Raw genomic sequence first — 25,659 nt, 5'->3', positions numbered from 1 at the left:
TAGACAGGCTTTAGCAAAGCTTCTATACGAAAGAATGGATGGGGGATGCAGAGGCCGACAAGCGAAGGGCTCATCTTTTGACCAGCTGCAGACCAAAGACTTACGCGCTCATGAAGGATTTACTCGCACCCGAAAAGCCGGCGGACAAAACCTTTGAAGATCTGAGCAAATTGATCGGGGTGCACCTCAAACCGACGAGTAGCATATATATGGCCCGACACAGATTCTACACCCCCGACGTCGTGAAGTACAGAGCTTACCGGACTTCGTAGTGGACCTCCGGCATTTCCTAGGGGGAGTGTTTGCGAGTATTGTTGAGGAGGAGTTAAACTAATATGGCAGGGGGATGGGAACCTATGCAGGGAGACAGAGGAAAACAAAATGGAATCAGAAGCAAAATATAGAAAGGGGAATAATAAAAGTGGAGGGCAGAGTAACCCAAGGCAAAAAACAAAAAGGGCCACATTACAGCAAAATTCTAAAGGGGCAAAGTATGTTAAAAAAAACAAGCCTGAAGGCTCTGTGCCTCAATACGAGGAGTATTCAGAATAAGGTGGATGAATTAACTGTGCAGATCGCAGTTAACGGATACGATGTGATTGGAATCACGGAGACATGGTTCCAGGATGAACAAGGCTGGGAACTCAACATCCAAGGGTATTCAGCATTTTGGAAGGATAGACAGAAAGGAAAAGGGGTGGCGTTGCTAGTTAAAGAAGAAATCAATGCAATTGTAAGGAAGGACATTAGTCTGGATGATGTGGAATTGGTATGGGTGGAGCTGCGGAATTCCAAAGGGCAGAAAATGCAAGTGGGAGTTGTATATAGACCACCAAATAGTAATAGTGAGGTTGGGGACAGCATCAAACAAGAAATAAGGGATGTATGCAATAAAGGTACAGCAGTAATCATGGACGACTTTAATCTACATATTGATTGGGCTACCCTAACTGACAGTAATGCGGTGGTGGAGGATTTCCTGGAGTGCATTAGGGATGGTTTTCTCGAGCAATATGTCGAGGAACCAACCAGGGAGCTGGCCATCCTAGACTGGGTGATGTGTAATGAGAAGGGACTGATTAGCAATCTTGTTGTGCGAGGCCCCTTGGGGAAGAGTGACCATAATATGGTAGAATCCCTTATTAAGATGGAGAGTGACAAAGTTAATTCGGAAACTAGGGTCCTGCACTTAAGGAAAGATAAGGTATGAGGCGTGAATTGGCTAGAATAGACTGGCAAAGGATACTCAAAGGGTTGACGGTTGATAAGCAGTGGCAAACATTTAAAGTTCACATGGATGAACTTCAGCAATTGTTCATCCCTGTCTGGAGCAAAAATAAAACTGGGAAGGTGGCTCAACCATGGCTAACAAAGGAAATTAAGGATAGTGTTCAAGCCAAGGACGAGGCATATAAATTGGCTAGAAAAAGCAACAAACCTGAGGACTGGGAGACATTTAGAATTCAACAGAGGAGGACTAAGAGTTTAATTAGGAGGGAGAAAATAGACTATGAGAGGAAGCTTGGAGGGAATATAAAAACTGACTGCAAAAGCTTCTACAAATATGTGAAGAGAAAAAAGATTAGTAAAGACAAACGTAGGTCCCTTGCAGCTGGATTCAGGTGAATTAATAATGGGGAACAAAGAAATGGCAGACCAATTGAACCAATACTTCGGTTCTGTCTTCACGAAGCAAGATACAAATAACCTTCCCAAGGTACTAGGGGACAGTGGGTCTAATGAGAAGGAGCAACTGAAGGATATCCTTATTAGGTGGGAAATTATGTCAGGGAAATTGATGGGATTGAAGTCCAATAAATCCCCGGGGCCTGATAGTCTGCATCCCAGAGTACTCAAGGACGTGGCCCTAGAAATAGTGGATGCATTGGTGATCATTTTCCAACAGTCTATCGACTCTGGATCAGTTCCTATGGACTGGAGGGTAGCTAATGTAACACCACTTTTTAAAAAAGGAGGGGGAGAGAAAATGGATAATTAGAGACCGGTTACCCTGACATCAGTAGTGGGGAAAATGTTGGAATCAATCATTAAGGATGAAATAGCAGCGCATTTGGAAAGCAGTGACAGGATCGGACCAAGTCAGCATGGATTTATGAAAGGGAAATCATGCTTGACGAATCTTCTGGAATTTTTTGAGGATGTAACTCGTAGAGTGGACAAGGGAGAACCAGTGGATGTGGTATATTTGGACTTTCAAAAGGCATTTGACACGGTCCTGCACAAGAGATTGGTGTGTAAAATCAAAGCACATGGTATTGGGGATAATATACTGACGTGGATAGGGAACTGGTTGGCAGACAGGAAGCAGAGAGTGGGGATAAACGGGTCCTTTTCAGAATGGCAGGCGGTGATTAGTGGAGTGCCACAGAGCTCAGTGCTGGGACCCCAGCTCTTTACAATGTACATTAACGATTTAGATGAAGGAATAGAGTGTAACATCTCCACGTTTGCGGATGACACTAAACTGGGTGGCGGTGTGAGCTGTGAGGAGGACTCTAAGAGGCTGCAGGGTGACTTGGATAGGTTAAGTGAGTGGGCAAAAATATGGCAGATGCAGTATAATGTGGATAAATGTGAGGTTATCCATTTTGAGGGCAAAAACACAAAGGCAGAATATTATCTGAATGGCGGAAGACTAGGAAAAGGGGAGGAGCAATGAGACCTGGGTGTCATGGTTCATCAGTCACTGAAAGTGGGCACGCAGACGGTAAAGAAGGCAAATGGTATGTTGGCCTTCATAGCTAGGGGATTTGAATATAGAAGCAGGGAGGTCTTAATGCAGCTGAACAGGGCCTTAGTGAGGTCTCACCTGGAATACTGTGTTCAGTTTTGGTCTCCTAGTCTGAGGAAGGACTTTCTTGCTATTGAGGGAGTGCAGCGAAGGTTCACCAGACTGATTCCAGGGATGGCTGGGCTGTCCTATGAGGAGAGACTGGATCAACTGGGCCTTTATTCACTGGAGTTTAGAAGGATGAGAGAGGATCTCATAGAAACGTTTAAGATTCTGACGGGACTGGACAGGATAGATGCGGGAAGAATGTTCCCGATGTTGGGGAAGTCCAGAACCAGGATAAAGGGTAGGCCATTTAGGACTGAGATGAGGAGAAACTTCTTCACTCAGAGAGTTGTTAACCTGTGGAATTCCCTGCCGCAGAGAGTTGTTGATGCCAGCTCACTGGATATATTCAAGAGAGAGTTAGATATGGCCCTTACAGTTAAGATGATCAAGGGGTATGGAGAGAAAGCAGGAAAGGGGTACTGAAGGAATGATCAGCCATGAACTTATTGAATGGTGGTGCAGGCTCGAAGGGCCGAATTGCCTACTCCTGCACCTATTTTTTATGTTTCTATATTTGGCCATCCTCTGTAAGTTCACAGATGCATGCAGGGGGGAAATGCTAACGGACTTCTTTATCGAGGGCATCAGTGCTGCGGGAATTTTCCGCAAATTAATTGAGACCAAGGATTTGATCTTGGAAGCGGCGGTGTTGATAGCTCAAACTTTCATAGTGGGGGAGGAAGAGACAAAAATAATATACGCGCACAATTCTGCCTCTAACGCAGCGATGGATCAGGGAGTCAACATCATCAATGCGACTCAGCGCCCCGCAGGCAGGCAGGGGCAGTCCGACACTCCCCAGGCAGTAATAGACCCCAGAGTGGGACTTCAACAGAGACAATGGCATGTTGAACGGACATTCACACCATCACAGTGGACAATGCGGCCCGGGATGGGGCCATTGGCACCCACTAATAGGGTACTTAAGAGCAGTTAAAAGGACAGTCAGCGCGGAATGTCTGGCCATAGTCCCTTTGTTCCCAACAATGGAAACTTTAACTCATGCTGGAGATGTGAGGGAAAACATTCAGCTCGATCTTGCAGATTTCAACAGTTTGTCTGCAGGAACTGCAATCTCAGTGGCCACTTCGCTCGAATGTGCAGGATTTCTGCAATCAGACTAATACATGAGGCGGATGGACCAGAAGAGGGTTCTTTGAGGCAGGATGACTTTTGGGGCAAATCGATGGACGCCGAGGTTCAGCGGGTCCATGTGGCGAATATTCACAGTTCATAGACCAAAACGGCACCAATGATGATGAGGGTTTTATTAAACAGTATCCCAGTACGCATAGAGCTGGTCACTGGGACCAGCCAGTCACTCATGGACGTTCAGCAATTTGAGAAGCTGTGGCCACTTAAAGCCAGTAGACCCAAATTAACACGTATTGAGACACAATATACGGACTTACACTAAATAAATCGTTCCGGTGCTCGGCAGTGCAATGTTGGCTGTCACACACAATGGGTTAGTGAATCAGCTGCCGCTCTGGATTGTCCCGGGCAATGGTCCCGCACTGTTAGGGAGGAGCTGGTTAGCCGAGATAAACTGGAAATGGGGGGATGTTCATGCAATGTCATCTGTGGAGTGAAGTTCGTGCTTACAAGTCCTACAACAATGCGATTCACTATTCCAACCTGGTGTCAGGACTTTCAAAGGCACTAAAGTCGTGATACACATCACCCCGGACACCAGGCCAGTGCGCCACTCAGCCAGAGCGGTGCCGTATGTGATGCGGGAAAAGATCGAGAGAGAATTGGACCGCTGTTGAGAGAGGGCATCATCTTGCCTGTTGAATTCAGCGACTGGGCGAGCCCCATCGTTCCCATCCTAAAAGCGGATGGCTCTGTCAGGATCTGTGGTGAATACAAGGTCACCATCAATCGGGTGTCCCTACAAGATCAATACCCGCTCCCGAGAGCGGAGGACCGCTTCGCCACGCTGGCAGGCGGCAAGCTGTTCACCAAGTTGGACCTCACTTCGGCCTATATGACCCAGGAACTGGCCAACGAATCTAAACTACTGACCACCATCACCACGCACAAGGGACTGTTCGTTTATAACAGGTGCTGGTTTGGCATTCGATCAGCGGCCGCGATTTTTCAACGAAACATGGAAAGCCTGCTTAAATCCATTCCTGGAACGATCGTATTCCAGGACGACATCCTCATCATGGGTCGAGACACTGAGGAACACCTCCACAACCTGAAGGAGATGCTACGTTGACTGAACCGGGTAGGCCTGCGACTCAAGAGGTCTAAATGTGTGTTCTTAGCTCCTGAGGTTCAGTTTCTGGGCAGGAGCGTTGCTGCAGATGGGATTCGGCCCACCGAATCCAAAATAGAGGTGATTCGACGAGCACCCAGGCCCTGCAACACATCGGAGCTGCGTTCATTCCTGGGACTGTTGAACTATTTCGGGAAATTTCTGCCGAACTTGAGCACGTTGTTGGAGCCGCTACATGTGCTCCTGCGTAAGGGTTGCAATTGGTTTTGGGGGGACTGTCAGGAACGGGCTTTTGATCGGGCGCGAAACCTATTTTGTTCAAACAAGTTGTTGACCCTGCACGACCCCTGTAAAAAATTGGTTCTGACTTGTGATGCATCGGCCTATGGGGTTGGGTGCGTATTGCAGCAGGCAATGCTGAAGGTCAACTACAACCTGTGGCTTATGCCTCCGGGTCTCTCTCTCAAGCAGAACGTGGATATGGGATGGTCAAGAAGGAAGTGCTTGCATGTGTCTATGGTAAAAAAAAAATGCATCAATACCTCTGTGGTAGGAAGTTTGAATTAGAGACGGACCACAAGCCATTAACATCCCTGTTGTCAGACAGCAAGGCTGTCAATGTCAACGCATCAGCTCGCATACAGCGATGGGCCCTCATGCTGGTTGCTATGACTACTCTATCCGGCACCGGCCCAGCACTGAAAATTGCGCTAACGCGCTCAGCAGGCTTCCACTGGCCACCACTGAGGGGGCAGTGGAGCAAAGCGCTGAGATGGTCATGGCTGTCGATGCCTTTGACAGCGCAGGCTCCCCCAACACAGCCCGCCAGATCAAAATCTGGACAAACAGATATCCCCTCCTATCCCTGATTAAGAAATGTGTCCTGACGAGGGATTGGGCACCCGCACACGGAGCATGCCCTGAGGAGGTCAGACCGTTCCACAGATGGATGGATGAGCTCTCCATCCAAGCCGACTGCCTACTATGGGGTAGCCGGGTAGTTATGCCCCAGAGGCGCAGGGAGGCATTCATCAGGGAACTCCACATGGGGCATCCAGGCATCGTGCTGATGAAGGCCATTGCTCGGTCACACGTTTGGTGGCCTGGAATTGATTCAGACCTGGAACACTGTGTTCGACGTGTGCCCAGATGGGAAATGCTTCCAGGGAGGCCCCGCTCAGCCCGTGGCACTGGCTCACCAGGCCATGGTCATGCATTTATGTTGACTACGCGGGCCCGTTCATGGAAAAGATGTTCCTAATTGTGGTAGATGCATACTCAAAATGGATCGAGTGCATCATTCTAAATTCATGCACATCATCCACCACCGTGGAAAGCCTACGTGCGATCTTTGCAACTCATGGCTTGCCGGACATCCTGGTTAGTGATAATGGCCCATGTTTCGCAAGCTACGAATTCCGGGAGTTTATGTTAGGCAATGGCATCAACCACATCAGGACTGCGTCGTTCAAGCCGGCCTCCAATGGCCAGGCGGAACGTGCGGTCCAACTCATTAAGCAAGGTATGCTCAGGATACGAGGACCCTCCCTACAATGCCGCCTATCGCATCTCCTGCTGGCCTATATATCCCGACCGCACTCGCTCATGGGGGTCCCGCCCGCAGAGCTACTAATGAAACGGACACTCAAAACTCGGTTGTCCCTCATTCACCCAGTCCTGATCGACATAGTTGAGAGTAAGTGCAAGTCACAAAACGGGTACCATGACCGTAATTCGAGGGGGAGATGTATCGAAATAAATTATCCTGTATTCGTCCTCAATCACACCATGGGGCCCAAATGGATTGCGGGTACTGTAATTGATAAAGAGGAGAATAGGGTCATCGTGGTAAAACTCAACATTGGTCAAATATGCCATAAGCATCTGGATCAAGTCAAAAAAAGGTTCAGCATCGACACAGAGGAACCTGAAGAAGACCATGAGATGGAGCTCATACCACCGCCAATGAACGAGCAACAAGAGCAATCAGAAGAATGCACAGTCCCTGAGGTCAGCCCGGACAGGCCGGAATCACCACAGGTGACAGACACTCACGTCAGTGTCCAACAACCAGAGCCCCAACTGCGGCGCTCCATGAGGGAGTGCAGACCACCTGAAAGACTAAACCTATGATCCCAGTAAGACTTTGGGCAGGAGGTGATGTCATGTAGGTAACCACAATATAACACCACTGTATTACTGTATACACTCAATGCAGATGCACACCTTGACCACAATGGGTGAACTTGTGCGAGATACCCCTTACCTATAAAAAGGGAGGTCCCATGTCTTTGGAGTCCTGTGAATAAAGAGTTAAGGTCACAGAGTGACCTTGTCCCCAGAATGTGCCTCTTGTGGTTTCATACTGTAGAGAAAGGACTTTACAAAACCAACCCTTGACCCCTCCGTCCTTGCAAACTACCGCCCCATCTCCAACCTCCCTTTCCTCTCCAAAGTCCTTGAATGTGTTGTCGCCTCCCAAATCTGTGCCCATCTTTCCCACAACTCCATGTTTGAACCGTTCCAAGCAGGTTTCCGCCCCTGTCACAACACTGATTCAGCCCTTATCAAAGTCACAAATGACATGCTATGTGACTGTGACAAAGGTAAACTATCCCTCCTCGTCCTTCTCAACCTGTCTGCAGCCTTTGACACGGTCGAACACACCATCCTCCTCCAACACGTCTCCTCCGTCATCCAGCTGGGTGGGACTGCACCCACCTGGTTCCATTCTTATTTGTCCAGGCGTAGCCAGAGTATCACCTGCAATGGCCTTTCTTCCCGCTCCCACACCATTACCTCTGTTGTCCCCAAGGATCGATTCTTGGCCCCCTCCTATTTCTCATCGACATGCTGCCGCTTGGCGACATCATCCAAAAACAATCAGGTTCTACATGTGCGCTGACAACACCCAGCTCTACCTCATCGCCTACTCCAAAAGCCCCCATGAGGGAGAACACCACAATCACTACCATAGGCTCTTCGCTTTTTAACTTTTTTCCTTAGCAAAGGGGATTGTAAAGGACCAACATGTCCAAGGTGTGTTACAACTGATCAATCATTGATACCACGAGAGTTCAAGTACTTGTGTATCAGTGTGTTATAACTGTGATAAACCAGTAAAAACAGCTGGTGTGAGGAACATGTCCAGAAATGTGTAACCACCTTTTACATTTCAGATGTCAGCCATGCTTCAGTGGGTAGCATTCTCTCATCAGATTCAGAAGGTTGTGCGGTTAAGTTCCACTCCGGGGACTTGAGCATATAATCTAGATTGATTGTCCAGTGCAGTACTGAGGGAGTGCCACACTATCGAAGGTGCCACCTTTTGGATGAAACATTAAAGCGAGGCCTCGTCTGCCCTCTCAGGTGGACGTGAAACATCCCACAGCAATATTTTGAACAAGAGCAGGGGAGTTATCCCCGGTGTCCTGGCCAACATTTATCCCTCAACCAACATCACTAAAACAGATTATCTGCTCATTGTCACAGTGCTGTTTGTGGGACACATTGGCTGCTGTGGTTCCTGCAGTGACTACACCTCAAAAGTACTTCATTGGCTGTGAAGCACCCTGCAATAACCTGAAGTGATTAAAGGCACTATCTAAATGCAAGTTACTACTTTTCTTTCTTTTTATAGCACTCTGGTACCCGGTGAGGTTATAATCCCAGCTATTTTGCAAAGCTGATATGTGGACCGAATGGCACCAGGCCTGTTGTGAGATATACTTCCAGAAAATGTCACAGCATCATAATATCCGAATGAGGGGTTAATTTTATTAAATTATTTGTCTTAGCAATAGTTCTGAGGAGAACCGAAGCGGTGAAACATAGTGAAATCAAAGAAAACAGGATCTAAATTTTCATGGGGAATCTACAACCTCTGTCTCGAGAGCAGGGGGTGGGGGAGGGGAGGGGAGAGTTTCCCAAGAATGTTACCTGCTACAATAAATTACCTATTTCAATATTCCCTAAATCCCTAATCTGAGTGCAACAAATACATTCTGATCGGTGTCATCAATTTGATTACATTTATCAGCTACAACAATAAGTTGCATTTATATAGCATCCGTAATGTAGAAAAACATCCAAAGGTGGTTCGCAGGAGGGTAATCAGACACAAACAGACACTGAGCCAAAGAAGGAGACGTTCGGCTGGGTGGTCAAATGCTGGGTTTTACGGAGGGCTGTAAAGGTGTGGTTTGGTGATAAGGGTCACACCATCACACGGCGGTTTGGGCGAGGCCGCTGGTGGAGAGGCTTCAATAGCGTTGACCATTCGAGACTGAACCTGAACATGTCTGACTAATCACTTTAATGATGAATTATAATTCTCCCACAGTTCAGTATGGAGCAAAATCACCATTTTAGAAAGCAGGAGTGGTCTTTTGTTATTCTCATGCTCGAGAACATAAATTGGGATGGGCCCATTACATGGTTCGATCTCCTTGTCTGAGTGTAAAACTCACCCTTGGGAGATGGATAGAGATCTCTGAAGTGACAGAATTACCTTGTATCCTAGAAAGATAAGCTGTGGTTTTACTTTGCATCAGTGTTGTGAGACTGCACATTTCACGTTTATTGTTGTTCCCTGCAGTCGTAATTGAAGGAACATCCTGCGCTTTAGAGAATGTCGCTATATATTTGTGCAGTCTGTGGCTTAATATAATATTTTATGTTCATTTAATTGTAGTGAAAGGACTCATTTACTTTGTTTGTTCAATGACTGTAATTAATATCGGTCGCCATGGGGACAAATTGTCTTTGCATGTTATTAGTTACCGTCAGTGGAACATAACAAGTTCACACTGTATTCCGTCCAAATGCTGATTCTATAACAGAATATTTCAAAAGGATATTATGGATGCACACTCAACTCAACTCAACAGTTCAATGTCCAGCAATTGCACCATTAATCTCCCAGGCTACAGTAACAGGCAACTTTCTGGGAACAGTGGGCCCGATATTGCAGTTGGTGTACCTCGGAATACGGCGCCAACCTGCGAAAGGAATGCACAACTACCTGATGGCAGTTCTCCTGAGTATACTTGCTCTCTGATGCTGTATACTGGAGGTCAGAATAACAGCCTACGGATCACAGGGTCACAGCTGTGCGGAAACATCCCGGGGATCACGTGGGTCTGGTCCTTCAAACAGAAACCAGATTGTCTTTCATTCATAGAAAAATAGAAACATAGAAAATAGTTGCAGGAGTAGGCCATTCGGCCCTTCCTGCCTGCACCACCATTCAATATGATCATGTCTGATCATGCAACTTCAGTACCCCATTCCTGCTTTCTCTCCATACCCTTGATCCCTTTAGCCGTAAGGGCCACATCTAACTCCCTCTTGAATATATCCAACGAACTAGCCTCAACAACTTTCTGTGGGAAACATAGAAACATAGAAACATAGAAAATAGTTGCAGGAGTAGGCCAGTCGGCCCTTGGTGCCTGCACTACCATTCAATATGATCATGTCTGATCATTCACCTCAGTACCTCTTCCATGCTTTCTCTCCAAAGCCCTTGATCCCTTTCGCCGTAAGGGCCACATCTAACTCCCTCTTGAATATATCCAATGAACTGGCATCAACAACTCTCTGCGGCAGGGAATTCCACAGGTTAACAACTCTCTGAGTGAAGAAGTTTCTCCTCATCTCAGTCCTAAATGGCTTACCCCTTATCCTTAGAATATGTCCCTGTGACCCCTGGTTCTGGACTTCCTCAACATCGGGAACATTCTTCCTGCATCTAGCCTGTCCAATCCCGTCAGAATTTTACATGTTTCGATGAGATCCCCTCTCATTCTTCTAAATTCCGGTGAATATAAGCCTAGTCAATCCAGTCTTTCTTCATATGTCAGTCCTGCCATCCTGGGAACCAGTCTGGTGAACCTTCGTTGCACTCCCTCAATAGCAAGAATGTCCTTCCTCAGATTAGGAGAGCAAAACTGTATACAATATTCAAGCTGTGGCCTCACCAAAGCCTTGTACAACTGCTGTAAGACTTACCAGCTCCTGTACGCAAATCCTCTTGCTATGAAGGCCAACATGCCATTTGCCTTCTTCATTTCCTGCTGTAGCTACATGCCAACTTTCACTGACTGATATACCATGACACCCAGGTCTCATTGCACCTCCACTTTTCCGAATCTGTCACCATTCAGATAATATTCTGCCTTCCTGTTTTTGCCACCAAAGTGGATAACCTCACATTTATCGACGTTATAATGCATCTGACGTGCATTTGCCCACTCGCCTAACCTGTCCAAGTCACCCTGCAGCCTCTTAGCATCCTCCTCACAGCTCACACTGCCACTCAGCTTAGTATCATCTGCAAACTTGGAGATATTACATTCAATTCCTTCGTCCAAATCATTAATGTATATTGTAACTAGCTGGAGGCCCAGCACTGAACCTTGCGGTACCCTATTAGTCACTGCCTGCCATTCTGAAAAGAACCTGTTTATTCCTACTCTTAGCTTCCTGTCTACCAACCAGTTCTCTATCCACGTCAATACATTACCCCCAATACCATATGCTTTCATTTTGCACACGAATCTCTTGTGTGGGACCTTGTCAAAAGCATTTTGAAAGTCCAAATACACCACATCCATAGGTTCTCCCTTGTCCACTATATTAGTTAGATCCTCAGAAAATTCTAGAAGAATTGTCAAGCATGATTTCCTTTTTCTAAATCCATGCTGACTTGGACCGATCCTCTCACTGCTTTCCAAATGCGCTGCTATTACTTCTTTAATAATTGATTCCAACATTTTCCCCACTACTGATGTCAGGCTAACCGGCTTATAATTCTCTGTTTTCTCTCTCCCTCCTTTTTTCAAAGTGGGGTTACATTAGCTCCCCTCCAATCCATAGGAACTGATCCAGAGTCTATAGAATGTTGGAAAATGACCACCAGTGCGTCCATTATTTCTAGGGCCACTTCCTTAAGTACTCTGGGATACAGACTATCAGGCCCTGGTGATTTATCGACCTTCAATCCCATCAATTTCCCTAACACATATTCATGACTAATAAGGATTTCCTTCAGTTCCTCCTTCTTGCGAGACCCTCGGTCCCCAAGTATTTCCGGAAAGTTATTTGTGTCATTCTTAGTGAAGACAGAACCAATGTATTTGTTCAATTGCCATTTCTTTGTTCCCGATTGTAAATTCACCTGATTCTGACTGAAAGGGACCTACGTTTGTCTTCACGAATCGTTTTATCTTCACATATCTATCGACGCTATGTTCCCTGCAAGCTTACTCTCATATTCTATTTTCCCCCTCCTAATTAAACCCTTTGGCCTCCTCTGCTAAATTCTAAATTTCTCCCAGTCCTCAGATTTGCTGCATTCTCTGGCAAATGTATATGCCTCTTCCTTGGATTTAACACTATGCCTAATTTCCCTTGTTCGCCACGGTTGAGCCACCTTCCCGTTTTATTTTTACGCCAGAAAAGGATGTACAATTGTTGAAGTTCATCCATGTGATCTTTAAATGTCTGCCAGTGCCTATCCACTGTCAACCCTTTAAGTATATCCTAGCCAATTCACGTCTCATACCATTGAAGTTACCTTTCATTAAGTTCAGGACCTTAGTCTTTGAACTAACTATGCCACTCTCTATCTTAATGAAGAATTCTGCCATATTATGGTCACTCTTCCCCAAGGGGCCTCGCACAACAAGTTTGCCAATTAATCTTCTCTCATTACACAAGACCCAGTCTAGAATCGCCTGCTCTCTAGTTGGTTCCTCGACATATTGGTCTAGAAATCCATCCCTTATACACTCCAGGAAATCCTCCTCCACCGTATTGCTACCAGGTTGATTAGCCCAATTGATTTGTCGATTAAAGTCACCCATGATAACTGCTGTACCTTTATTGCAAGCATCCCTAATTTCCTGTTTGATGCCATTCATTTAAATTACCACATTACTTGAATACTACAGCTTTAACATACCTACAGATTGATTGTTTATTGTTGAAATCTATATCATTACTCATAATTCCCACTTCTAAACAAATACAGTGCACGGTGCAGAAAGCTATGGGGCTAGATTTTCCACTTTTTTTGCATGCTTAACGCCCACTTTGTGCCATTTTGCCACTGAAATGACGTTTAACGCCCATATATCGCCCATTTAGCCACAAAATGAAAACTTTTGCGCATTTTTCGGGAACTTATCGCCGAACGTTACTTTCCCCAGGTGTTAACGCTGGGAAAAAATAATACCGCCCGCCCACTTTTTTTGGCCGGAATCATCAGAATGGGCGAAATCAATGCCCATAACATCGCCCAGCATTAATTTCTGCACGGAAATAATGCCAAAATTCAATGATACCGCCCGCACATTTTTTTGGGGGGGGTTTACTGTAGGTGTATTTTAGTGAGGAAATTATTGCTTCTGATCAATCGTTATTATACTTTCATTGCAATGGGGCCAGCCATTTCTTAGCCTGCACCGATTAATAACCAGAAACTAGCGCCGAGGAGATCGCCCACTGTCACTTTCACCACCTCGCACACATATCAGCCACAATATCGCTCGCCCAAAAAACCACCCAGAAAAAGTGGAACTGTTCTGAACTAACGCCAGCTTTGTGGCTGCCATTTTTAAATCGCAGGTCGCTTCATTCAAAAGACTGCTTCAACTTCGGGGGAGTTTGCATTGACTCTGGAATTCTTCTCAGGTGAAGTGACCATCTCAACAGACATCTTTTCAGACTCTGAACTATTGGGGGTTTACTGCAGGTGTATTTTAGTGAAGAAATTATTGCTTCTGATCAATCGCTATTATACTTTCATTGCAATGGGGCCAGCCATTTCTCAGCCTGCACCGATTAATAACCAGATGCTGCAGAGTGCGGATGGCTCAATGTGTGATGCACATCATTATGTCCCCAATTTAAGTTGTGCAAGAATGAGGAGGAGGGCCAGACCATACACACCCCGCATGTACAGGGAAATGAGGTCTTACCTCTCGTCTCTGACCACACCTGCCTTCGGAGACTGCGCTTCCACAAGGTGGTGATCAATGAAATATGTGAGACCACATATGCAGCCTGCCATCAGAACATCACTATCGGTCAAGGTCACCGCTGCACTGTCTTTTTACATGTTCGATTCCTTTCGGGCCTCTGCGATCGAGATTTGCCCCCTGTCCCACCATGCAACCCATCGCTGCATTAGGCAGGTCACGGAGGCCCTGTATGCGAGAAGGATGGATTTTATCAGATTCCCCATGACCACGGAGGCTCAGACTGACAGGGCTGGAGCATTCTACCACATTGCTAAGTTCCCCATGGTGCAGGGAGCTATTTAGTGCACTCACATCGCTATGCGGCCAACTTCTCAGGACCCGGACCGTTTTCGTAACAGAAAAGGATTTCACTTCCTGAAGTTCCAACTAGTTGTCGACCACAACCCGATCATACTGGCAGTGAATGCCAAATGTCCCGGCATCTTCGATGAGGCTCACATGCTGCGTGAGAGCGCTGTCACTGACATCTTTAAGATTCAGCCACAAGGACAATGCTGGATGCTTGGTGATAACTGATATGACCTACAATTCAACCTTGAGCCAGTAGTTAAATTCATGATCGTGTGCTCCATGCTGCACAACCTTGCTATCAGGAGGGGCCAAGAATTGCTAGAAGGGACTGATAATCCACATCAGGAGAGAGAGGAAGAGGACAACCAGGGTCTGGACACGGACCTCGGCAATGCAACCATGCCACGCCCCCTTCCAGACTGCAGGAAGAGGCCCATGGTGGCTACATAGCTGCAAAACTCTTACGTGAGGAGGTGCTATCTGAACGATTTGCCTGAAAAAACATTGATGTGAGTGACAATGGTGGCAGACTACTGTATGTGTGCAGCTCAGACATCAATGGTGCCATCACCTTGGTGCCAGTTATAATTTACGTTGATTGAAGTTAAGTTGTATTTAACCTTTTCATGTTAAGGAATCAACAGCTATCTGAGACAATGCACAACAAGGTTATGTTCAATAGAAAAAATGTTATACGGACATTGGTCTGAAATCATAAGTATCACAGGCAGTAACAACCAACACCTACCCACACCCCACTTTTTCGACCATTGACATCAATCAAATGTTCAACATGTCCAGCAACACAGAATACAAATGCAAAGCAGGAGGGTGCTGCAAAACACAAATGAGGTTATTAGAGGAGAAGGGGGTGCAAGGGTCACAAGGTGAGTCCAGCGCTACACACAGCATATGCACAACAAAAGCACCGCCGCTCTCAAAATCATCTCAGACAACACATTTGCATTGCAATGATTTTCATTAGGGCAGCATTATTTCTATGACAATTTTGAAATGATCTATCATATATGATTGTTCGGATATGAGTGGATGTGGCATCTATTGAATTTACATCACGCAATGGGGTAAGCTTTACTCACGTGGCGTCACTTCAGGGTCCACAGAAGCTTCTGTGGCTGTCCGGGTGTGCTTCCCCACGAGTGCGAGCACCCGCTCCTCCATCTCAGTGATGTCGCTGGGGACTGGTGGCCCCCCACCCGTTCCCCTCTGCACGGACCTCATCGTCGATAGCTTCTTCTGTAAAAGGTGACAGGACAACATGGTATGAGATCATTGTGTGATATCATTGCTAGGTACTGTCACATAGACTGATACAACACATAACCGACAGATGTAATCATGATTATTATGATTATTATCATTCTTTACCTAAAGACATGACCATAGGCTTTGAGTAAAACATTCCCGGTAAAAGTGGAAGACCTCACATACGATGATAATCACTCATGCCTGTTATAAGTCATATTATATAAATACATAAATGCATGTAAATCAATGTAATACTTACTCTTGCGGATCCCACAAGATCATTCCATCGTTTGCGGCATTGGTCACCCTCATGAACCTCGTTGGTCGCCGACGAGACCACCTCTGCTATCTCGGTCTATATCTTCTGTTAGACCTTTGGGGTGGGCTTCCCACACCCTCCCTGTGTCAAATCACCCCAGTGTAACTCGACCTCCTGCAGGAGGGAGGCACTTGCCTCGTCCGAGAACCTACTGGCTCTTTTGCACCCTCCAATGTGCTCCTCTCCCACCTCACTGCTCTCTCCAGAGTCAGTCTCCACAACGTGCTGTGTTGCCTCCTCCTCTCTCTCCATTATAGGCCAAATTTGGGCAAATATGTGGCTGGTAACAGCTAATTGTTGTTTCCCCATTTGCTGTAAAGCTCTAAAGTCTCCCTCCTTCCTCTCAAAGCAGCCACACCACACCCAGCCACACCTTCAGTCCCTCTGAGCTCCCTCTCTCTCTGTCTCCTCTTCTGTGCATGTCATGGTAACCCTTGACCTCCTGAATCGTGGGAATCGAGCATTGCCATGCCATTGCTAAGGACGGCGATATTTTACGGCAGAAGGTCAAAAAAATTTAACGCTACCCCCCATTTCATATCGCTCGTGGTAACGGCCATTTTAAAAAATGGAGAGAGGTGCTTTGAGAATGGGCGAGAAGCCAGCGATCTGAAAACACTTTTTACCGCCCACACCGGAAATAACGCCCATTTTTGGGCGATAAGTACAAAAGTGTAAAATCTAGCCCTAAGTCCTGATCAGCTGGCCAGGCACACCAGACTGCTTTGATAATGAGGCTGGACCAATTACCTAATCATTGAATCAACACATGCAAACTGATGGGAAACCTGTAAATTGAGCTGACTGCCCACAAACTGATGAGGAATTACAGCAATGTGCATTTATATGGCGCCGTTAACATAATAAAACATCCCAAGATGCTTCACTGAAGTGTAATCAGACAAAATTTTATACCAAGGCACATAAATAGATATTGGGACAGATGACAAAAAGCTTGGTCAAAGAGATAGGTTTTAAGGAGTGTCTTAAAGGAAGAGAGAGAGGTGTAGAGGTTTAGGGCAGGAATTTCAGAGTTTAGGTCCGAGACAACTGAAGGCATGGTAGCCAGTGGTGGGGGGAAGGAAGTCGGTGATGTGCAAGGGGTCAGAATTGGAGGAGCGCAGAGTTCTCGGAGGGTTTTAGGGCCGGAGGAGGTTACAGAGATAGGGTGGGGCGAGGCCACACAGGAAATCTGTATTTGGACCCAATGCCCACAAACTGAGCCAATGCCCATGAGATGATTCAGTGTTAGTAAACGGCTCAACTGATTGAAAATCGCTAACTGACTCAGTGCCCATAAACTGCCTTAACTGCCACGTACTGACCAGAACCCACTAACAGACAAGCATCTAACAAATGACTCAAGCCCCACAAACCAACCTCATGCATGAAAATTGACATGGGATCCATAAAGTAAGGTGATCCCCTCAATGTGATCCAACCCATGCTAATTATCCCAGTAACCAGATACTGACCAGACAAATTAGTGACAGTGGAGGGCTCAAAAGAGGTGGTGGTGAGGCAGAGCTGGGTGTTGTCAGTGTACCTGTGGAACCTGACATGTTTCCAGATGATGTCGCCGAGGGGCAGCATGTCGATGAAAAACAGGAGAGTGCCAAGGATAGAAACTTGGGGGACACCAGAAGTAACGGTGCGGGAGTGGGAAGAGAAGACATTGCAGGTGATTCTCTGGCTATGGCTGGATAGATAAGAATGGAACCAGGCAAGTGCTGTCCCACCCAGCTGGACACCGGTGGAGAGACGTTGGAGGAGGATGGAGTGGTCAACTGTGTCAAAGGCTGCAGACAGGTCGAGAAGGACGAGGAGGGATAGTTTACCATGTTCTCAGTCACATAGGGTGTCATTTGTGACTTTGATGAAAGCCGTTTCAGTACTGTGACAGGGGCAGAAACCTGATTGGTGGGAATCAAACATGAGTTCTGGGAAAGATGGTACAGGTTTCAGGGGTGACAACATTTTAAAGGACTTTGGAGAGGAAAGGGAGGTTAGAAATGTGGCATACTTTAAAAGAATGGTGGGGAGTGGTTTCAGCATCTGCAAACAAACCAAATGCCTCTAAGCTCATCCTAACAACCATAACCTCGCTCCCATCAGTTTTCCCTGTATCCTCAGTGTCATGTATGCTTGGGGTTAATAGCTACCAGGTGGACCCACTGTTGGAGGTCGTTGGGTTGTCTGCACATTGTGCGGCCCAGGTATAAAAGGCAAGCCGTCATGTAATGTCATCACTTTGGGCCCTAATAAAGCAGAGCCAGGTTTGTACCTGTGTTAGTTTACAGTATTCAGTCGATCGAGTTATTATCTACATAACATTTGGTGACGAGGTAACTTAAGAACCTTCACATGCAAAAATGAGCAGAATTGGAATTCTGGAGAGATTCGTAGAGGGAGAGGACTGGGCAGATTTTGTAGCTCACCTCGACCAGTACATTGTGGACAACAAAATGGAGGAATACATTCACGGATTGCGGTCCGAAAATCTATCGACTCAAAGAATCTTCTTTCGCCTGCAAGTCCAACGGACAAAGACTATGAGGAATTGTGTGTTTTGGTACATGACCATCTCAAACCAGGAGAAGCCATCATCATTTCATGAAATTGATTCTACAAGCACGTTCATTCTGAGGGCCAGGAATTCGTTGCTGACCTAATACGTCTAGCTGAATCGTGTAAGTTGGAAAACGTGTTGGGAGACATGCTGCGGGACTTCTTTGTAATCAGCTTCAACCACGAGGTGATCCTGTGTAAGCTACTGGCGGCGGAGTCACTGGATTTGAGCATCACGATTGCCCAGGCATGCATGACGACAGACAAAAACTTAAAGCAGATATCATCAACAAATTGGAACTCGGCAAGTACTGAAAACAAGATTGTATCATCGTTTGGCAGAGCTGCATGAGGCAGGACCTACTCGACTGCGTATGCGAAACCTGTGACTGTCAAAGTCCACCAATGGGAATGAATCCGATTTCACCGTGTTGGCATTGTGGGGGCAATCATCGGCCTCATCAGTGTGGGTTTAAAAAGCACATTTGTAAAGGCTGTTCGAGACTGGGCCATCTCCAGTGCATATGCCCGCAACTGAGCAAGCGTGCTGCGGCACACCACATGGAGTTGATGGCCAGTAGAGCACGGATCCGGATATGCAATCCGAGATACCAGAGGAGGAAATGTATGGACTGTATTTGTTCCTAACAAAGAGCCAACCGATAATGATTAAGGTGAAACTTAACAGTGGGCCAGTACTGATGGAATTGGACACAGGTGCGAGTCAATTAATAATGAGCCAGAGGACATTTGAAAAGCTGTGGGATACTAAGGCTGTGAGGCATAAGCTGAGTCCAGTCAATGTCAAGTTGCGTGTGTAAAGAACTCAAAGCAGTGATTGTCAGTGCAGTAGTCAAGGTGTCGTATGATGGTGCGGTTCATGATTTACCATTATGGATTGTTCCAGGCAATAGTCCAACACTGTTCGGCAGGAATTGGCTAGAAAAAATCAAATGGAATTGGAACAATATCAAAGCGTTGTCGTCGGAGGATGATACTCCATGTACTCAAGTGCTGAGCAAGTTCCTCTCTCTGTTTGAACCAAGCATCGGCAATTTCATGGGTACCAAGGTGCAGATCCATGTGGACTCGGATGCAAGACCCGTCCATCATAAAGCTCTGGCGGTTCTGTATATGATGAGGGAGAAGGTCGAAATCGAGCTGGGCAGACTCCAGCGTGTAGGGGTCATATCACCGGTCGAATTTAACGAATGGGCCAGCCCCATTGTTCCTGTGTTGAAGAGTGATGTCAGGAGATTACAAGGTTAAGATTAACTGAGTTTTGAACCAGGATCAATACCTGCTACCGAAGGCTGATGACCTGTTTGCAACGCTAGCTGGGTGGAAGTTGTTCACTAAAATGGATCTGATGTCGGTCTACATGACACAGGAGCTGGTCAAGACGTCGAAGAAACTTACATGCATCAACAATCATAAAGGACTGTTTATCTACAGGTGCCTTTTTGGAATTTACTCGGCTGCAGCCATAATTCAGAGGAACATGGAGAGTCTACTGAAGTCTGTCCCGAGAACCGTCGTGTTCCAAGATGATATCCTGGTCACGGTCATGACACTGCCGAACATCTGAACAACCTGGAAGAGGATCTACATCGTCTGGACAAATTGGGACTCAGACTGAAACGTTCAAAGTGTGTCTTCATGGCACCGGAAGTCGAATTCCTGGGGAGGAAAATTGCTGCTGACGGCATCAAGCCTATGGACTCGAAAACCAAAGCCATCAAAAATGCACCCAAGCCTCAGAATGTGACAGAGCGGCATTCGTTGCCTGGTCTAATCAACTACTTCAGCAATTTCCTACTTAGATTGACCATTTAATTAGAGCCACTGCACATGCTGCCAAGAAATGGTGACAACTGGGTTTGGCGTGCATCTCAAGATAGAGCTTTTGAGAAAGCTACTAATCTGCTTTGCTCAAACAAGCTGCTGGTTCATTATGATCCGTTTCAGCATCTAGTATTGGCCTGTGATGCTTCGTCCTATGGAGTTGGTTGCGTGATTCGGGTAAACTACAATCTGTAGTGTATGCTTCTAAAAATTTGTCAAAGGCTCAAAGGGCCCACAGCATGGTAGAAAAAGAAGCATTAGCCTGTGAGTATGGGGTTAAAAAGCTGTATCAGTGCTTGTTTGGTCTTCGGTTTGAACTGGAAACAGATCACAAACCACTCATTTCATTGTTTTCGGAATCGTTCCGCATCCAGAGGTGGACGCTGACATTATCTGCCTAGGATTATCTCATTCACCATAGATCTGGCACCGAGAATTGTGCCGATGCACTGAGCCGTCTGACGTTGCCCACACTGGAGGTGGAGATGCCACAACCTGCAGACCTACTGTTGGTTATGGATGCTTTTGTAAGTGAAGTAACCCCTGTCACGGCTCCACAAGTTAAGACCTGGACCAGCCAGGATCCGATATTGTCGGTTATGAAATGTTGTGTCCTAAGTGATGATTGGTCTGTCATAGCCAAGCAAATAGGTGATGAGACCAAACATTATAACCGTCACAAATACGAACTATCCAATCAGTCAGATTGTTTACTGTGGGGTAATCGTGTTGTTATGCCTAAGAAAGACAGAGAGAAATTTGTACATGATCTATATAGCACTCAGCCCGGTATTGTCATGATGAAAACCATTGGCAGGTCTCATGTATGGTGGCCTGGAATTGACTCTGGTCTGGAATCATGTATGCATCAATGCAACACTTGCCTGCAGCTAAGTAAAGCACCAGCGGAATCGTTGCTGAGTCTGTGGCCGTGGCCATCTAAAACATGGTCCAGGATCCACATCGACTTTGCAGGTTCCTTCCTGGGAAAGATGTTTTTAGTTGTGGTGGATGCATATACCAAATGGTTAGAGTGTATTATCATGTCATCCAGTACATCCACAGCTACCATTCAGAGACTTTGTGTCATGTTTGCCACTCATGGGCTGCCCGACATCGTTGTAAGCGACAATGGACCTTGCTTCACTAGTCTGGAGTTTCAAGAGTTCAACAAATCAATGGTATCAAACTTATCAGGTCAGCACCATTCAAATCCGCATCTAATGGTCAAGCAGAGAGTGCTGTCCAAACCATCAAGCAGAGTGTGAAATGTACAACTCAAGTTCCACTGCAGACTCGCTTGTCATGCAAATTGCTTAGTTGCAAGACAAGACCCCATACGCTTACCGGGGTCCCCCCTGTTGACCTTGTTGAAGTGAGGACTCAAGACCAAGCTCTCTCTTGTCCACCCTGACTTGAACAATTATGTTGAATACAGATGTCAAAGTCAGCAGTGGTATCATGATTGTGCTGCTGTGTCACGCGACATTTCTGTTAACGATCCTGTGTATGTATTAAATTATGGTCAAGGTCCCAAGTGGATCGCCGGTACTGTTACCGCCAAGGAGGGTAACAGAGTGTTTATCGTCAAGCTCAAGAATGGGCAAACATGCAGGAAACATGTTGATCTGATAAAGCTGCGACACATGGATGAACCGGAACAGTCTGAAGAAGACACAATCAGTGACCAACCAAACTACCCTCAGTCATCAGAGGACTCCGCTGTCATCAATGAATCTGGACTTTCAATCCTTGACATGGTCATTGCCACTCCCATCAGACCGGCGACACAGCCCCCAGTCATAACAGACTCATAACACTCGCCCAAGGCTGCAGTTGAACTGAGACAATCAACTCGGGAACGGAAAGCCCCGGACCGTCTCAATTTGTAAAAAGACTGTTATTAATATCTTAAAGGAAGATATTGTCATAGAAACATTGAAACATAGAAAATAGATCCAGGAGTAGGCCATTCGGCCCTTCGAGTCTGCAGCGCCATTCAATAAGATCATGGCTGATCATTCCCTCAGTACCCCTATCCCGCTTTCTCTTCACACCCCATGATCCCCTTAGCCGTATGGGCCATATCTAACTCCCTCTTGAACATATTCAATGAACTTGCATCAACAACTCTCTGCGGCAGGGAATTCCATAGATTAACAATTTGCTGAGTGAAGAAGTTTCTCCTCATCTCAGTCCTAAATGGCCTACCCTTTATCCTAAGTCTATGTACTCTGATTCTGGAATTCCCCAACATCAAGAACATTCTTCCTGCATCTAACCTGTCCAGTCCCGTTAGAATTTTATATGTTTCTATGAGATCCCCTCTCATCCTTCTAAACTCCAGTGAATAAAGGCCCAGTTGATCCAGTCTCTCCTCATATGACAGTCCAGCCATCCCTGGAATCAGTCTGGTGAACCTTCGCTGCACTCCCTCAATAGCAAGAACGTCCTTCCTCAGATTAGGAGACCAAAACTGAACACAATATTCCAGGTGAGGCCTCACCAAGGCCCTGTACTGCTGCAGTAAGACCTCCCTGCTCCTATACTCAAATCCCCTAGCTATGAAGGCCAACATACCATTTGCCTTCTTCACTGCCTGCTGTACCTGCATGCCCACTTTCAGTGACTGATGAACCATGACACCCAGGTCTCGTTGCACCTCTCCTTTTCCTAATCTGCCACCATTCAGATAATATTCTGCCTTCGTGTTTTTGCCCCCAAAATGAATAACCTCACATTCATCCATGTTATACTGCATCTGTCCTGTATTTGCCCACTCACCTAACCTGTCCAATCACCCTGCAGCCTCATAATGTCCTCCTCACAACTCACACTGCCACCCAGTTTAGTGTCATCCGCAAACTTGGCGATATTACACTCAATTCCTTCATTCAAACCAGTAATGTATATTGTAAAGAGCTGAGGTCCCAGCACTGAGCCCTGCTGCATTCCACTAGTCACTGCCTCCCATTCTGAAAAGCATGCGTTTATCCCGACTCTCTGCTTCCTGTCTGCCAACCAAATGTCTATCCACGTCAGTACATTACCCCCAATACCATGCGCTTTGATTTTGCACACCTTGTGCGGGACCTTGTCAAAAGCCTTTTGAAAGTCCCAATGCACCACATCCATTGGTTCTCCCTTGTCCACTCTGCCAGTTACATCCTCAAAAATTTCCAGAAGATTCGTCAAGCATGATTTCCCTTTCATAATTCCATGCTGACTTGGTCCGATCCTGTCACTGCTTTCCAAATGTGCTGCTATTTCATCCTTAATGATTGATTCCAACATTTTCCCCACTACTGATGTCAGGCTAACCAGTCTATAATTATCCGTTTTCTCACTCCCTCCTTTTTTAAAAAGTGGTGTTACATTAGCTACCCTCCAGTCTATAGGAACTGATCCAGAGTCGATAGACTGTTGGAAAATGATCACCAATGCATCCATTATTTCTAGGGCCACTTCCTAAAGTACTCTGGGATGCAGACTATCAGGCCCCGAGGATTTATCGGCCTTCAATCCCATCAATTTCCCGAACACAATTTCCCACCTAATAAGGATATCCTTCAGTGCCTCCTTCTCACTAGACCCACTGTCCCCTAGTACATTTGGAAGGTTATTTATGTCTTCCTTCGTGAAGATAGAACCGAAGTATTTGTTCAATTGGTCTGCCATTTCTTTGTTCCCCATAATAAATTCACCTGAATCCGACTGCAAGAGACCTACGTTTGTCTTCACTAATCTTTTTCTCTTCACATATTTATAGAAGCTTTTGCAGTCAGTTGTTATATTCCCTGCAAATTTCCTCTCGTACTCTATTTTCCCTCTCTTAATTAAACCCTTTGTCCTCCTCTATTGAATTCTAAATTTCTCCCAGTCCTCAGGTTTGTGGCTTTTTCTAGCCAATTTATATGCCTCTTCCTTGGTTTTAACACTATCCTTAATTTCCCTTGTTAGCCACGGTTGAGCTACCTTCCCCATTTTATTTTTACTCCAGACATGGATGTACAATTGCTGAAGTTCATCGATGCGATCTTTAAATGTTTGTCATTGCTTATCCACAGTCAGCCCTTTAAGTATCCTTTGCCAGTCTATTCTAGCCAAGTCACGCCTCATATCGTCGAAGTTACCTTTCCTTTAGTTCAGGACCCTAGTTTCCGAATTAACTGTGTCACTCTCCATCTTAATAAAGAATTCTACCATATTTTGGTCACTCTTCCCCAAGGGGCCTCACACAACAAAATTGCTGATTAGTTCCTTCTCATTTCACATCACCCAGTCTAGGATGGCCAGCTCTCTAGTTGGTTCCTCGAAATATTGGTCTAGAAAACCATCCCTAATACAATCCAGGAAATCCTCCTCCAGTGCATTGCTACCAGTTTGGTTTGCCCAATCAACATGTCGATTAAAGTCGCCCATGATAACTTCTGTACCTTTATTGCACACGTTCCTTATTTCTTGTTTGATGCTGTCCCCAGCCTCACTATTACTGTTTGGTTGTCTGTACACGACTCCCACTAACGTTTTCTGTCCTTTGGAATTCCGCAGCTCCACCCATACCGATTCCACATCATCCAGGCTAATGTCCCTCATTACTATTGCATTCATTTCCTCTTCAACCAGCAAAACCATCCCACCTCCTTTTCCTTTCTGTCTATCCTTCCTAAATGTTGAATACCCCTGGATGTTGAGTTCCCAGCCTTGGTCACACTGGAGCCATGTCTCCGTGATGCAAATTACATCATATCCGTTAACTGCTGTCTGCGCAGTTAATTCATCCATCTTATTCCGAATACTCATATTGAGACACAGAGCCTTCAGGCTTGTCTTTTTAACACACTTTGCCCCTTTAGAATTTTTCTGTAATGTGGCCCTTTTTGTTTTTTCCCTTGGGTTTCTCTGCCCTCCACTTTTACTATTCTTCATTCTATCTTTTGCTTCTGCCCCCCTTCTATTTCTCTCTGTCTCTCTGCATAGGTTCCCATCCCCCTGCCATGTTAGTTTCACTCCTTCCCAACAGCACTTGCAAACACTCTGCCTAGGACATTGGTTCCGATCCTGCCCAGGTGCAGACCGTCCGGTTTGTATTAGTCCCAACTCCCCCAGAACCGCTTCCAATGTCCCAGGAATTTGAATCCCTCCCTCTTGCACCACTCCTCAAGCCACGTATTCATCTGAGATATCCTGCGATTCCTACTCTGACTGAGAGAGGCGGGAGTCGAGAGAGGCA

General features: G+C 46.0%; 1 protein-coding gene across 1 annotated transcript in view; it reads right to left on the bottom strand.

Annotated features, from left to right (window-relative positions):
- LOC139273958 (probable G-protein coupled receptor 139) overlaps positions 1 to 15,607 on the bottom strand; it is a 35,771-nt gene extending 20,164 nt beyond the window's left edge. Inside the window, exon 1 of the mRNA XM_070891031.1 lies at positions 15,526 to 15,607. Within this exon, the coding sequence (XP_070747132.1) occupies positions 15,526 to 15,607 (82 nt within the window). The remainder of the gene's footprint in view (positions 1 to 15,525) is intronic.
- Positions 15,608 to 25,659: the final 10,052 nt, after the last annotated feature.

This window comes from Pristiophorus japonicus, chromosome 9, assembly GCF_044704955.1.
Source record: "Pristiophorus japonicus isolate sPriJap1 chromosome 9, sPriJap1.hap1, whole genome shotgun sequence".
Classification (NCBI taxonomy): domain Eukaryota; kingdom Metazoa; phylum Chordata; class Chondrichthyes; family Pristiophoridae; genus Pristiophorus; species Pristiophorus japonicus.
This window is presented reverse-complemented; position numbering and strand designations above follow the sequence as displayed.